Here is a 14144-nt window from a genome sequence, read left to right as displayed (position 1 = left end):
TCATAATATTAACCATTAGATCAAGATCTAAAGGTTATAAACAAATCACTAAAAATAGTGATTAATTTTAATCACTATTATACAAGGACCCATTTTAAAATTAGCATAAATATAAATGAACTTAATATTCATTACAAACTAAGCAATCTCTTCTTTTTTTACCCTATAAAAGTCATATTGTTTTTTTTACTATATAATATAGAATCTATAAATTTAAATGTTATAAAAATATTTGTTATAAATTTTAATGTACTTCTATAATTATCGATTTTTTTTTCTTTTAAATTTTAGTACTTCTTTGTTTAATATTTAATTAAAAGTAATTTAAAATTAAATTAATTATAATTTTATTTAAATTTTTGATTAAAAAAATGAATTGAATTAATTATTAATATATTATGTTATTTAAAAGTTCTTTTTTTTTTTTAGGTTTAACTAAATATCATAATTTTTTTAAGGACTCTTTGTGATATATATTGATAACTAAAGCTTTTATTTATTTGTCGTTTATCTCAATAAAAATGTGAATCCATCTTTATATAAAATAATAAACAATAAAATTTTCTTAAATATTATATAACACCCTGTTTTCTTTAAGACATGTGATTAGTGTATATTTCTCCTTTATGATAAAAGTATAATTTTTATGATGTTATAAAAGTCTTACGTAATTTAGAAATGTGATTAGTGTTAGACTTATAACCTATAAATATATCACTCACACTACAACATTCAACACCATTAGCGGCGGACCCCTCCGCCGCTAATGGTGTCCTTTCTGGCCGCTAAAGGGCATTAGCGACGGACTTCGGCCGCTATTGGTCCCCCGCTAATGCTTGGCCGCTATTAATAGTATTAGCGGCCAAAAAAGGGGTCCGCCGCTAATACTATTAATAGCGGCGGAGCATTAACGGCGGGACCCCACCGCTAATGCCCTTTGTCAGTTTCGTGTTTCGAGACTGACGAAGGGCATTAGCGGCGGGATCCCGCCGCTAATACCCATCAGAATAAAAAAAAATAATAAATATTCATAAAAATTTATTTATATATTAATCCTATATATAAATAAATAATTATTTATATAAATATTTAATAAATAAAATCTAATTAATATAATTATAACAATTTAATAAAATTTATTGATAATTTAAAAATGTCTCCAAGGTAATACTTTAACATATTAATTCTAATACAATATTGTCTCAAAATTAAACTAAGTTATTAAAAAACATAAATAAATTATTCATTAACATCTTCATTAAGGTCTCCAATTATAAGGTCTTGATCCGGATTATTTTCGTTACGAGTCCCCGAAGCCCGTGGCAGAGAAGGCACATATGCTTGGTCTGATGATAAACCCATTGTTAAATTACCGAGCTCTGCTTGGTTGAAAATGGGAGTTGAATAAAATTGGTTCTCCTGCGATGAACTCCCAAATAATCCAAAATCAGCAAAGTTTGAGCCGAGCGGAGGAGACTCTGATGGTGTTCGGTATAAGAACTGATTTCCCAATGGCGGACCAGACTGTTGTTGCTGCTGAGGAAAAGATTGGGGTTGCTGCTGCAAAAAAATTTCAAATTGCTGCTGTGACAAACTTTGGAATTGTTGTTGCGAAGACGGCTGTTGTGGTTGAGGAGGTTGTTGTTGCTGTTCCGGAGGAGCGGCATAACTCTGAGAAGACGAACCACCAGGCGACTGCGACTGACTATACGTTTGAATAAAATTCTCAAATCGTGGGTTAAATATATGAGCACGTTATTCAGACGTCAAATTACCCCCCCCCCCCAAGTGGCACGCATAGCTGAGAATATTTCTACCACAGTGCTCATCATTTCAGTAGTTGGTGGGGGAGGCACCGTTGATTGAGTTTGAGGGATTGGTTTCTTTCCTTTGCCCTTGAGCCTTTTACCCACGCCTCTTTGATAGTCAGATCTTTGGCCTAGAACTGTTTCCAAAACGTCAAACTGATAACCAGTATCAGATTCAGATTCAGTACCAGTATCGCTCTGGGATTGCCGTTCAAGTCTTTTCCTATCAAGCTCCTTGATCAGTTCCTCCTATTTAAATCAAAATTATTAGAATATATAATTAATATAAAATATAAATTTTAATAATAAATCATTTTATTCACTTACATAATCTTTTGCAGCTAATTCATTAACGAAAGTGCCAGACGGCTTTTTCACATGAATCTCCTTCCATGCTTCAACTACATGCTCTCCAGGAGGACCCCCTTATACGAATATAAACAATTAAGTTAGTTATTATAAGGGAAAAACATTATTAACAATTAAAAAATTAATACATACCATTCTGTGGCGTATGGAAGCCAACGATTTTGTGCCTTGCGTTGTTGGATATTTCATTAGTTGCCGATTCGATTTATTTTTAGTTGAACGATTCAAAAATGCATCGCTAACGAACAATTCGCAAACCGGTTTCCAAGTCTCGGTATTCAAGTAGTCAGGGGGGAATTTGAGAACTGTCTCCCAATCTTTTGGTTTTTTGTAATGTTATTTAAAATGCTTGTGTGTGAGTGTCTTTCGCTCACTATACCGCTCCGCCATCACCGAATATAAAGTCCCCATAAGTAGGTCTCGGTGGGGATTCCCATCGATATCAAAATAGTACTATGTAATAAAATAATTTAAAATTATATTAATTTACAAATGAGGACATAAAATTATTACAACCATTAATAATTAAAAATCACTCACTCTTATTCGATTGAGCACTTGATCCTTATATTGTTGGGGTACATCAGAAAAATTTAGATGACCACCCAGGCACAACATGCTTACTTGTTGGCCAATAAATCGAACATAATTACTTGCTTCAGTGCCAACAACTTTGCCAGTTTCAAGATCTACCTCCACCGGTAAGGGCTTACCAGCTTCTCTCCTTTTTTTTTCAAGGTTAGCGTTTGCTGCAACCCCACGATCCTTTCTGACCGGAGGTGGAACTATATTTATTCGAGAGAAAAATAATTTTATTAGTAAATCATACATTCACCATTTATATTCAGAACAATGTTAGATCTGAAAAAATAAGAAACCTGATTCGCAGGACGAGGGTACCTAGAAGGGTCAGGGGGATCCCTGCCATCACCATCCCCATCGTGGTATGTCGCTAACGTAGCTGACATTGTACTTTACTTTGAAGACGAAAAAAAATGTAAAAATTCACAAAATGTGAAACACATAATTGAAAGTTCACACAAATGTTAATGCGAAAGAAATTAAAAAGTCATTTAATTGTAAAAAGTTTTAGTAACAAACATTTACAAAATAAAGTTACACCGACGAATCACTATCATTTCCATCAGTCACCAAGTTTACATTTTCATCCTCCACATGTTCAACTAGTAAATCATCTACTTCTTCAGCAACATAATTTTCATCAAGTTCATTATTCTCTATCTCAGAATCCACTAACTGATTGGACGATTCAACAATTATTGGAGGTTCATTCGATTGCATAATCAACTCTCCAAGATCAACCGTCATTACAAAAATTGAAGAATTAGAATCACTAACAACATCAACATCAGTCTCATCTTCATTGTCATTAATGTCCCAAATTTGTCGATGGCAAATATCTTCAACAACCTTCCAATCGCGACCTCTGAGTGGATCTTCAAGATAGAAAACTTGCTTCGCCTGGTTAGCAAGGATGTACGGTTCATCTTGATATACACTACTAGAAAATTGGGTTTTAGTGACACTCCACACGTGTCACTGAAACCTTTTAGTGACACTTCAACGCGTGTCACTAATGAGGCTGACTGGAAAGGCAGTTTTTAGTGACACTCCACACGTGTCACTGAAACCTATTGCACTTGTTTTTTGCACGTCACTATAGGGATATAGTGTCAGGTTTTGCCAGACTAAAAAGGTAACAGCCACACACAAAGAGTGTCACTATATCCTATTTTTCTTTTTTTTTTTCTTTTTTATTAATATTTTTAGAGTTATAGTGACACACCAAAAGTGTGCCACTATAATAAATATTTTTTTTAAAAAAAAATAAAATAATTAATTATTTTAATTCAAATTTTATATATTATAAATAATAATTTATATTAATTATATACAAATACAATTAAATAAAATAATAATAATTTTAATTGACTAAATGTAAAATTTATAAATTAGACCATAATAATAATTCACATCAACAAAATTAATAAATATTACATATTAGTTCATTATACTAATAAATCCATAACTATCAAATTATATATTAACTATTGGTCTATTAAAACAAAAAACAACTAACATTGGTAAGTTTGAATAACCGATAACATCTCACTTGCCCTATTAAAACAAAAAACAATTAACGTCGATAAGTTTGAATAACCGATAACATCTCACTTGCCCAATGCTCTTTCACTTCATCAATTTCGTCTTCTGTATACTTTGCATCACTTAACTACAAAATTTAAAGATAAATAATATATTAATTAAATTTATCATCATATGCATTCTTAATAATAACAATGATAATAATAATAATAATAATAATAATAATAATAATAATAATAATAATAATGTATGACATATTTATATAGTTTGTATGTTATGTACCTCGGCCAAAAAGTGTTTCCGATTCGAAGCTTGAATTAAATCTTTCATCATCTTCATTACATAATATCCACATTCGGTGTCTTCCGGTTCGATGTGGACACTAAAGATTTTTTTAAAAAAAATTAATAAAGATCTTAACAAAATATAATTGAAATTTAAAATAAAGAATGTCTTGATTTGGTAATTAAAGCATCCTGCATATTGATTTATGAATTAATTAAAATTAAAAAAAAAAAAGTAGCTTCTCTACAAAGTATAGATGACAAATAAACCAATTGTGTCACCTGATCGGTCCAATCATGAAATACAAGCATCGTGCATATTTGTTTGTATATGCGCGCCCACACATACACACACATGTGCAATAGAAAATGATGAACCATAATGTTAGGCCTCAATATATTCTCACACAACAAATCAGTTAGAGAGTTAGTACAGTTTAAATTCCTATACGGCTGGTTGTATTGCTAGTTAGTTAGAAATTTTTTATTCTTTTCACTTAGTGGCTGTGTCTATATAAAGGCTAGTCCTATATTCCCAGAGGTATCAGTTAGAATATGTGTTAAAGAAAGTGAAATACTTTCTACAGAGAATACCAAACTATCTCGAAAAGTTGGGAACTTTGTAACTCTTTCTTTGATATTGATAAAATGCCTATTTTCTAATTCTTTTTGAGAGCTAAATGGGAACAATAATGTATCACATAAGCATAAGAAACAAAACATCATTCTAACTTATGGACATAAATAATAGTTCAACATCAAATAGAATAGAAACTTAGTGCATGTACAAGCAATTATTGATCATCAATCATTGTAACTTGTCAAATTCTTGTGTGGAAACTAAGAAATCAATAATCATCCAGAACAAAAATGATCACCAAATACTTAACTCACCTCACCACTTAAACACTTGCTCACTCCATTCATTAAGCAAACATAAATTTAAAGTTGATTGACATGAAATTTAAGTTTCAAAGCATAAGAAAGATACAATCTTGGATTTAAGAATCGAATAATCAACCACATTAAGAAATCATTCACCTTACTTGTCAAATTCTTGTGTGGAAATAAAGAAATCAATCATCCAACACAATTACACCACCAATTAACAAAAATGATCACCAAATACTTCACTCACCTCACCACTTAAACACTTAACAAATTTCCCAAACTAACAACATCAAAATATTCAATTAGCAAACTAACAACATTATTTTACACTATTTGAATAGTTGTTTTATGGTTGCATAGTGTAATTTTTGATTGCTTTTGTAACCAAACATGGTTATTTTGCAAATAAAACTTTTAGAACGCATTTGGAAAGCCAAGAAGAAATTAGAATTGGTTGAATTGAAGATAATTACACAATTTTACGAATATGTCTGACCACATAATTACACTGTAATTGCGTAATTGGACCCAATTCGCATGCCCCCATAATAATTGGGTGTAATTACTTAAAACTTTTCATTTTAAATATTAAGTATATTTTCTTGTGTAATATCTAACTATTTTTAGCCGATAAAAAAACTCATCCATTTTTACAAAACACTAGCTCACTTCATTCATTCATGAAGCAAAACACAAATTCAAAGTTGATTGAGCAACCAATAATCAATAAACTGCAACGAATACAAGAAATTTAAGTTTTTCAAATTCTAAGCAATTTAAGAATAAATCGAACCTGGCAAGAAACAATATTTCAATATTATAAAATAAAGGGTTCATAAGATTATTAAAATGAGTGGTAGCTTATAAAAAATAAAAACCTTAGTCGGGTGATCTTGTTTATGTTTCCAAATAACCAAAGTATGATGATCGTGAGTTGGTATCGCAAATCTATTCAAAATCCCAAACAACTTAATATTTCATCTCAATGGTAACTCCAAACCCACCCAAGGCAAGCAACGAACATCAACAATAATAAACATAAAGAAAAATGGCATGCATGAGAGCAGAGATTAAAACACTAGTACAAAAACTCAAAATAAAATCAATAATCAAACCCTAAATAAAGGCCCCTAGATACAATAACAAGTAGCTGTCAATTCAAAGACAATGACAGAACACAATCAGAGATGGTTAATAAGGATAATCCTAAAAAGTACACACAACTCGTATGAAATTTCTCATATACAAGTTTGGGGATATAAATGGATACTAGAAAGCCCAAGGTACAAACACACGCATACACACGAAGTAATCCACAACAACAATTTTTTTAACTTTCCCAACTATATAAATTTTTACTAAAATCATTATATAATATGTCACACATAACAAACTCCTTTACTTAATATATTTTAAAAATATTAGAAAATAACAAAACCATTTCACTATCTCCCTGGATAGTTCAAACAAATTTTTATTTATTTATGTATTTTTTGAAAAGGATGAAACAAAATTATTAATTTTACCAATTCCAGTAAACTAATAGTTTTTTTTGCTTCCCAGAACAAAAACAAACCCAATACACACCTAAATAGAAAACAGCACCAAGTATCACAATCTTCTTTTTCTTCTTCTTTTTTTAGAAACACTAACTAGTACAATCTTTACAAAAATCTCTACAGCAATAGACAATTCTCTCATAACTCAGAATCTTAAAATATAAACCTTGCTCGTAAGAAAAAATAACAAGGATGTCAATCCGAACGAAATTCATATGTTATTATTTATTTATGTCTTTTGGGTAGCAAAATCACTATGTTAGTTGATATCACATTTTAATGCATAGGATTTACAAATAACCCAAAGATTAGTGAAATCCCTAAAATCACCATCATCAATATTTTCACCTAATCCTTCTATTGCCTCAGATTGAACACATAAATTAAAATCCATATAAATTAACATAATCAAATTAAGCTCCATAAATTAATATCAACTCTTACCAAATAAGCCTATTTGTAGGTGTGACTGAGGGAGGAGTTGTGCATGGTCGTCTGTGACCGAGGGAGGACCTACGCCGTCGTCGACTCGTCTGGGAGTGAGGGAGGTAACGAAATGACAACGAGAGAAAGAGAAGAAACGAATTGAGAGAGAGAGAGAGAGAGAGAGAGAGAGAGAGAGAAAGAAAGAAAGAAAGAAAAAATTTGGAATGGAAAAATAATCATATACAAAATAATCAAATTTTCAAATAGAAAAAACAACAAAAATGGAAAAATGATATGGAATGGAAAAAAAAAAAAACCAACAGTCTCTCAAAAAAAAATCTAAAATGCAAAAAAAAAAAAAAAAGAAAAAAAACGAAAAAATGAATAAAAATTTCTTACTTGAGATGCGTCCGTCTGAGAGGGAGGACCTCGCACCGGTCTTCGCCTGAGAGGGAGGACCTCGCACCGGTCTCCGGTCTGCGTCTGCTGCGCCGGCCTCTGGGGAAAATTTTAGGGTCTGCTACTTGAGAGGGTGTCGTGAGAGAGAGAGTGCTGGGGTAGTGTGGGGACGAGTAAGCTGGGGAAGAATACTTTAGGGCTGATATATATTTTATTTTTTAAAAAATAAAATAAAATGGTATAGTGACATTCCACGCGTGTGACCAAAGAGGGATCACCACACTTTTTGCGCGTCGCTATAGCCACGTGATTCTCACGTCGCTTTAGCGACGCGCAGAGAGTGTGGGGATCCCTCTTTGGTCACACGCGTAGCATGTCACCATAGGCCTTACTTTTTTTTTTTAATTTTTATAAAATTATATATTTTGGGTTTTATTTTTAGTGACACTCCATATTTTCAGTGACACACATTCTGCGTAATAAATAAAGAACATTTAGAGTCTAATGTTATGTGTCACTAAAAACCACTCTTAATTTTTTAGTGAGACACACTTTTATGAGTGTCACTATATAGTGTCACTAAAGGCCTAATTTGTAGTAGTGATACCAATATCCACGAGTATTTATACTGGTTATATTATTTTCAGTGATTGTCTTCTTTCTTAATGGATTAGTGTTATACCATTTACATTCAAACAATGTCACTGTATATGCACCAGTATAAGATATAGTGATTACACCTTCAAGTGTGTCGTAGTAATTAAACCCTTCAGTTCCAGCAAAAGTAACACCACTATTTTGTGTCTTCCGCTTTTTGTCTCGCTTCGACGCAATAAACCGAACACCATTCACTACACAACTTTCGTAAAATGTTGCTAAGTAATCGGAGCCAGAAGCTAGAGCGAGTAACTCATCACCATTTTGTAAAGTTCCAAGCTTGTGCAACTCATATATCTAAATACATAATGTAACACCCTAACTACCTTAGGCGTATTACGTGATTTTTAAACGTACTGTGCAGCTCGTTGCTAATCAACGAGGTTTATGGAAAAACGTGATTAATTAAAATTTTGCTTTTTAATTAAACTTATAAACCATATTACAAAAGACTCGGGATCCCGATTTATAAAATCATTTACAAAAGTTTTAATTGTTTAACTATTACATAAAATTAAAAGTCGTGTAACGACCAGTTACAAAATTCAGCCTTGCTGTCCCGAGGATCGTACGCTCCAGGCCTAACCGCCCCGACATGTACAATCTCATAAGCTCGCTCACGGTCCATCAGCTATAGCCTTGCCTTTACCTACACATGAACATAAACTGTGAGTCGACAGACTCAGTAAGAAAAGCATAATAATATCATACATAATTCTAACTGCCGTGTCCAACACGATACTGAGTCCCGCTACTGCCATGTCCAACATGGTACTGAGCCACTACTGCCATGTCCAACATGGTACTGAGTTTTGAACGTTCATAGGGACGGTACTATTGACAAGTATCCTCCTGATCGGTCGAACCGGTCATACTCCGGCTGCTGGTCATACTCCAGCCTGTACCGACGGGATACGTCAATAGCACGGAACCACCAATCAAGTGTCAGCCTGATTGGTCAAACCGGTCATACTCCGGCTGCTGGTCATACTCCAGCCTGTACCGACGTGACAGGGTTGGATGGTTCGAAGCCTATATACATAACTAATGTAATCTAGCAGGCTTCCTACATGCACGCTAAACATGTAATCTACATATGCATACTGTTATACTAATCTTACCTGGATTCCGATTTCAGGTGTGCCGTCAACTGACTGAACCGAAGCCGAGCGGCGGACATCGGCTCCTAAACCATAAAAATCACAACGCTATAAGTGACACGCTAAATCACTTCCCGGGGACTAAAACTTGGAACTAAAAGTTTCCCTATCGATAAAAAGCATGGCAATACCCCTAAAAACATAAAAACGAGGAAAACTAGGGTTCTGAAAAATTCCCCAACCGGCAGACCGGTTGCCCAACCGGAATTCCGGTTCTGGGAATTACTGAACCCTCATCCGGAATTCCGGATGCACAACCGGAATTCCGGTTCCTCGCAGGCAGCAAACCAAATTTTTCATAACTCGACCAATTCAACCCCAATTGGCTCCAAACTTTCCAGACCTGTTCTAAACCATCCCTAGAACATATCCAAGGCATCAAAACCACCCAGAAACCTCAAACATGAAAAATGTCATTGGAGCTCAAGCTTTGAGTTCTAAACTCAAACTTGAGCAAAAACACCTAAACAAGCATTTCACTAGCTTAATTCAACTTAATCAAGCTTATCTAAGCCTCTGAAAAACAATTAAAAACAACAGCAACATCACAGAACAGATTCACAATAATTTCACCAAAAATCACATTTTTGCATAGAAAACTCAAAGCTTTGAACAACACAACTAGCATGCTTCAAACAACTCAAATAACATCAATTAAACATGCTTTAAGCCTCAGAAATCAACAACCAAACACAGCAATAATAACAGCCACAAAAGCATGCATTTTACTCATCTTTTCACCATTTTTCTCAAGAAAACAAAAGAGGAAAATTAAGAAACACCTACCACAAACAAGAGTTCCAAAGTGATGATGAATTTAGCTAGAAATTGATGGAAAAACCCAGCCCTTTGATTCCCATGCACCAGCCGAAAATAGAGAGAGAATGAGAGAAAATTCTCTTTTTCAAAGTTTTTTCTAATTTTTTACTAAGTGTGAAATGAGAGAAAATAAAGGAATAAAGCCACTTAAACTATTTTATTTCAGCCACTAAAATAAACAAATAACACTTATTTTCCATTTCATAAATTCACAAAAGACAAAATACTAATGGGGCAAAAAGACCATTTTGCCCCTCCACCTTAAAATCATGAAAATCATACTAAAGGGGTATTTTTGGGAAATTCTAAATTCCCGGCCATTCCCGACATTCCCAATGTCTAAAACCCGTCCCCAAATTACTAACATACTAAGTTGTGATTTCTACTGAGCCAAACGCCGAGTTCCAAAATACCGGACACCAGAAATGCAAAATATGCAAGCTACTGAATAACATAAATAACAGTAATAAATTATTTAAATAGCTATAAGTAATTTCATAATTAATCACAAACAACTGATAATTTCCAAATTAACTAAGCGGGCTTTACACATAAAATGTATTAATATGAGAGGAATATAAATGGTTGAATTAAAATTTTACAATTTTGTCATTATACCTTCTTATGAAACCACAGACGGAAAGTTTGCCTATGCAAGACATCGTGATTACCATTAGGATATTCATGTTTGATCTTGTCCAAATGTTCACTGTGAAGTATGATAATGTCAAGGTAGGATAGAGGGAGATAGAGAATAAAAACTAAAAATTTAATAAAATAATTTATAAAAATGTAACAAACTTACTCTAAGTAAGCTTGGATTTCAGGAGAATTTCGAAGAATGTACCACTCAGCTTTTTCACGACCGATATGATCAAGAGGCTTGATAATTCCGCTAATCAAAGGACGAGATTGAGAATTAAAAACTGAAAGATAGCAAGACACAGAAGGCGCATCTTCATTTTGATCAAGCCGATTAAATCTTGTTTCACACCCTTTAAAGTACATTGAACAAAAGGTTACTGCCTCATCAGCAACATAACCTTCTGCAATTGACCCTTAAGGACGTGCCTTGTTTCCCACATAATTCTTCAATTTTTTCATGTACCTTTCAAAAGGATACATCCATCTCATAAAGACCGGGCCACCCAGTATCGCTTCTTCAGGCAAATGCAATACCAAATGTATCATTATGTCAAAAAAAGCTGGAGGAAAAATCAATTCCATCTTGCACAATAACAGAATTAAATTATTTTGAGCATCCTCCATATCTTTTACATTTAGAGTTCTAGAGCATAACTGTCGAAAAAAATTACACAGCTGAGTAATAGTTGTTGCAGTGTCACGAGGTAGAAATTTACGGACACCAACCGCTAGTACTCGCTGCATAATGACATGACAATCGTGGGATTTTAACCCAATAATGTTAGACTCATCTGGAGAAACTTTGCTCTTTAAATTTGAACAAAAGCCATCGGGAAACTTGATTCCTTTAACAAACTGACAAAAAAGTTGTCTTTTCTCACGAGTCAAAACATAAGGAGCATGCGGTTTCATTAGCCTGCCATTCCCATCTTCGTAAATCCACAACGATTCCCTTATACCCATCTTCTTTAAATCATGTCGCGCATTGGTTGTGTCCTTTGATTTATCATTATCCAAAATAGTTCCTAGGAGACTGTCACACACATTCTTCTCAACATGCATGACATCAAGGTTGTGTTTTAAAATATTCGTGCTCCAATACTCCAACTCGTAGAAAATACTTTTTTTCCTCCAATTACAAGTTTCTGCAACTCTTCTACGTTTCACGCTCCCAAAATTTTCATGATGTTCAGGAATTTGGGGTTCGAGAGTATTAACTTGTGATAATATCTCTTCACAAGTAAATCGTCTTGGAGCAGGTCTTCTTTCAACTTTACCATCAAATCGAGTATCCCTTCTCATTGCATGGTTACTTGGCAAGAACCTTCTATGACCAACATATGATGTCTTCCCGATCACTCGAATGGACGTCGTGTCTTCATTACAAGTAGGGCAAGCTTTATAACCTTGACCACTCCACCCAGACAAGCTACTACGAGCAAGAAAATCATTCACTGTCCACAAAAGCGCAGCACGCATGGTGAACATCGAGTTGGTCGAACTATCTCTCGTTGGTACCCCATTATTCCACAACTCCTTTAATTCATCCACCAACGGTCTTAAAAATATATCCATGTCTTTACCAGGAGATTTTGCACCAGGAATTAGGGTAGATAGCAAAAAATAATTATCTTTCATAGTTAGCCAACACCACTGGCCTCATGCTGTATGCAAGACTCATGTTGCCAAATGGATTAAATCCATCAGCAGCTAACCCCAGTCGAACATTTCTTGGGTCCCTTGCAAACTCAGGATGTTTTGCATCAAAGTCTTTCCAAGCGAGACCATCGACCGGGTGTCGCAACACCCCATCATCTTTTGATTTTCTAGTATGATGCCATATCATGCTCTTCGCTGTAATCCTCGAACTATATAATCTTTTAAGTCGAGGTGTCAACGGAAAGTATCGCATGACTTTGCAATGAACTTTTTTTGCTTTGCCGTTCTCGGAATTAACCCAACGACTAGTTCCGCAAATTGGACAAGCCTCCTTGGATGCATTCTCCTTATAAAATAAGCAACAATTATACAAACAGACATGGATGGAGTCATAACCCAAGCCTAATTTCTTCAATCTCTTTTTTGCCTCGTAGTATGTTGCTGGAATATTATTTTCCTTCGGAAATGCAAACTTTAACAGCTTCAACAATTCTTCAAAGATGTTATTAGGAATTTTTCCTCTAACTTTTAAATGCAATAGCTTTGCTAAAAAGTTGAGAGACAAAATCCAATCACAATCGGGATACAATTCAGCTTCAACTTTCTCAAATAAGTCATCAAAATGTGGGTTTGTGGTTGGTTGTTCATCTTCTCCTTGTACATCCTCTGTTGTCGAGGGAAAGAAGTCTTCTAGAATAGGAATCATTTCATCCTCTGATTCAACATCGCCAACTGCTACATCATCGACAGCATCCTCAGGCTCCCCGTGATAAATCCACTTCTCATATCCTTGCATAAAACCTCGATCAAATACGTGTGCTCTAACCCTATCTATTTTTTCAAACCTACTATTTATACATATCACACAAGGACATCGAATTCTTCCATCGCAATCCTTATGTTCTGATACCATTGCTAAAAAGGCTTGTAGACCATTCTAAAATTCATGGCAACCACGATTTCTGATTTTGGTCCAAGACTTATCGATTGTCGCCATCTACAATTTAGGCGACAAATAAAGTGTTACAAATTTGAATGATTTGTAAAGTGTTATGAAATATAACAAAGCTATGGTATATTTATAAGTATACCAAAGCATTGACAAATTCTTTTCAAAATTAATAAAATTTTATGAATATTTTATGAATTAGACACATTTAAATAAAAATTTTATTCATTAAATTATAATTAAAACTTAAATTAAAAAAATGAACAAATTACTCTTTAAAAACATTTTAATTTTTATGTTATTTATTAATTTATATAAAAAAAAAGTAATAAACTTAGTTTCTAGATTTAAATAATTATTTTTTTAAACAATTTATTAAAAGTTGATAAACT

The 14144-nt window shown here is 33.7% G+C and overlaps 2 protein-coding genes and 1 long non-coding RNA gene across 4 annotated transcripts; all 3 read right to left on the bottom strand.

Annotated features, from left to right (window-relative positions):
- Positions 1 to 4150: 4150 nt before the first annotated feature.
- LOC133037924 (uncharacterized) lies at positions 4151 to 8053 on the bottom strand. 2 transcript variants are annotated; one of them, XR_009687907.1, is made up of 3 exons: positions 7864 to 8053; positions 7483 to 7571; positions 4151 to 4431 (listed from the first exon to the last, which is right to left on the bottom strand). It is a non-coding gene; the product is annotated as an uncharacterized LOC133037924 (long non-coding RNA). The 2 variants fall into 2 exon arrangements; XR_009687906.1 differs by lacking the exon at positions 7864 to 8053 and having other exon boundaries at positions 7483 to 7838.
- A 389-nt stretch (positions 8054 to 8442) lies between these two features.
- Positions 8443 to 12719, bottom strand: LOC133038368 (uncharacterized). The gene is made up of 5 exons (XM_061116493.1): positions 11816 to 12719; positions 11608 to 11704; positions 11305 to 11481; positions 11118 to 11208; positions 8443 to 8817 (listed from the first exon to the last, which is right to left on the bottom strand). The coding sequence occupies exons 1-5, from the start codon at positions 12717 to 12719 to the stop codon at positions 8443 to 8445; spliced, it is 1644 nt and encodes a 547-aa protein (XP_060972476.1).
- A 52-nt stretch (positions 12720 to 12771) lies between these two features.
- LOC133038367 (uncharacterized) lies at positions 12772 to 13716 on the bottom strand. Its single transcript, XM_061116492.1, has one exon. It carries the CDS (start codon positions 13714 to 13716, stop codon positions 12772 to 12774), a length of 945 nt encoding a protein of 314 aa, XP_060972475.1.
- Between the last annotated feature and the right edge of the window lie 428 nt (positions 13717 to 14144).

The sequence above is a fragment of the Cannabis sativa genome, chromosome 5, assembly GCF_029168945.1.
Source record: "Cannabis sativa cultivar Pink pepper isolate KNU-18-1 chromosome 5, ASM2916894v1, whole genome shotgun sequence".
In the NCBI taxonomy this organism is placed as follows: Eukaryota; Viridiplantae; Streptophyta; class Magnoliopsida; order Rosales; family Cannabaceae; genus Cannabis; species Cannabis sativa.
Note: the sequence above shows the minus strand (reverse complement) of the source record. Positions and strands in the feature narration are given on the sequence as shown.

Coding starts and splice junctions, on each gene's coding strand:
- LOC133038368 (XM_061116493.1), bottom strand. CDS start 12,719: ATGGATATATTTTTAAGACCGTTGGTGGATGAATTAAAGGAGTTGTGG. Junction 11,209..11,304: donor GAAATCCAAGCTTACTTAGA/GTAAGTTTGTTA, acceptor CATACTTCACAG/TGAACATTTGGACAAGATCA. Junction 8,818..11,117: donor GTCTGTGGTTTCATAAGAAG/GTATAATGACAA, acceptor TTATGTATTTAG/ATATATGAGTTGCACAAGCT.
- LOC133038367 (XM_061116492.1), bottom strand. CDS start 13,716: ATGGTATCAGAACATAAGGATTGCGATGGAAGAATTCGATGTCCTTGT.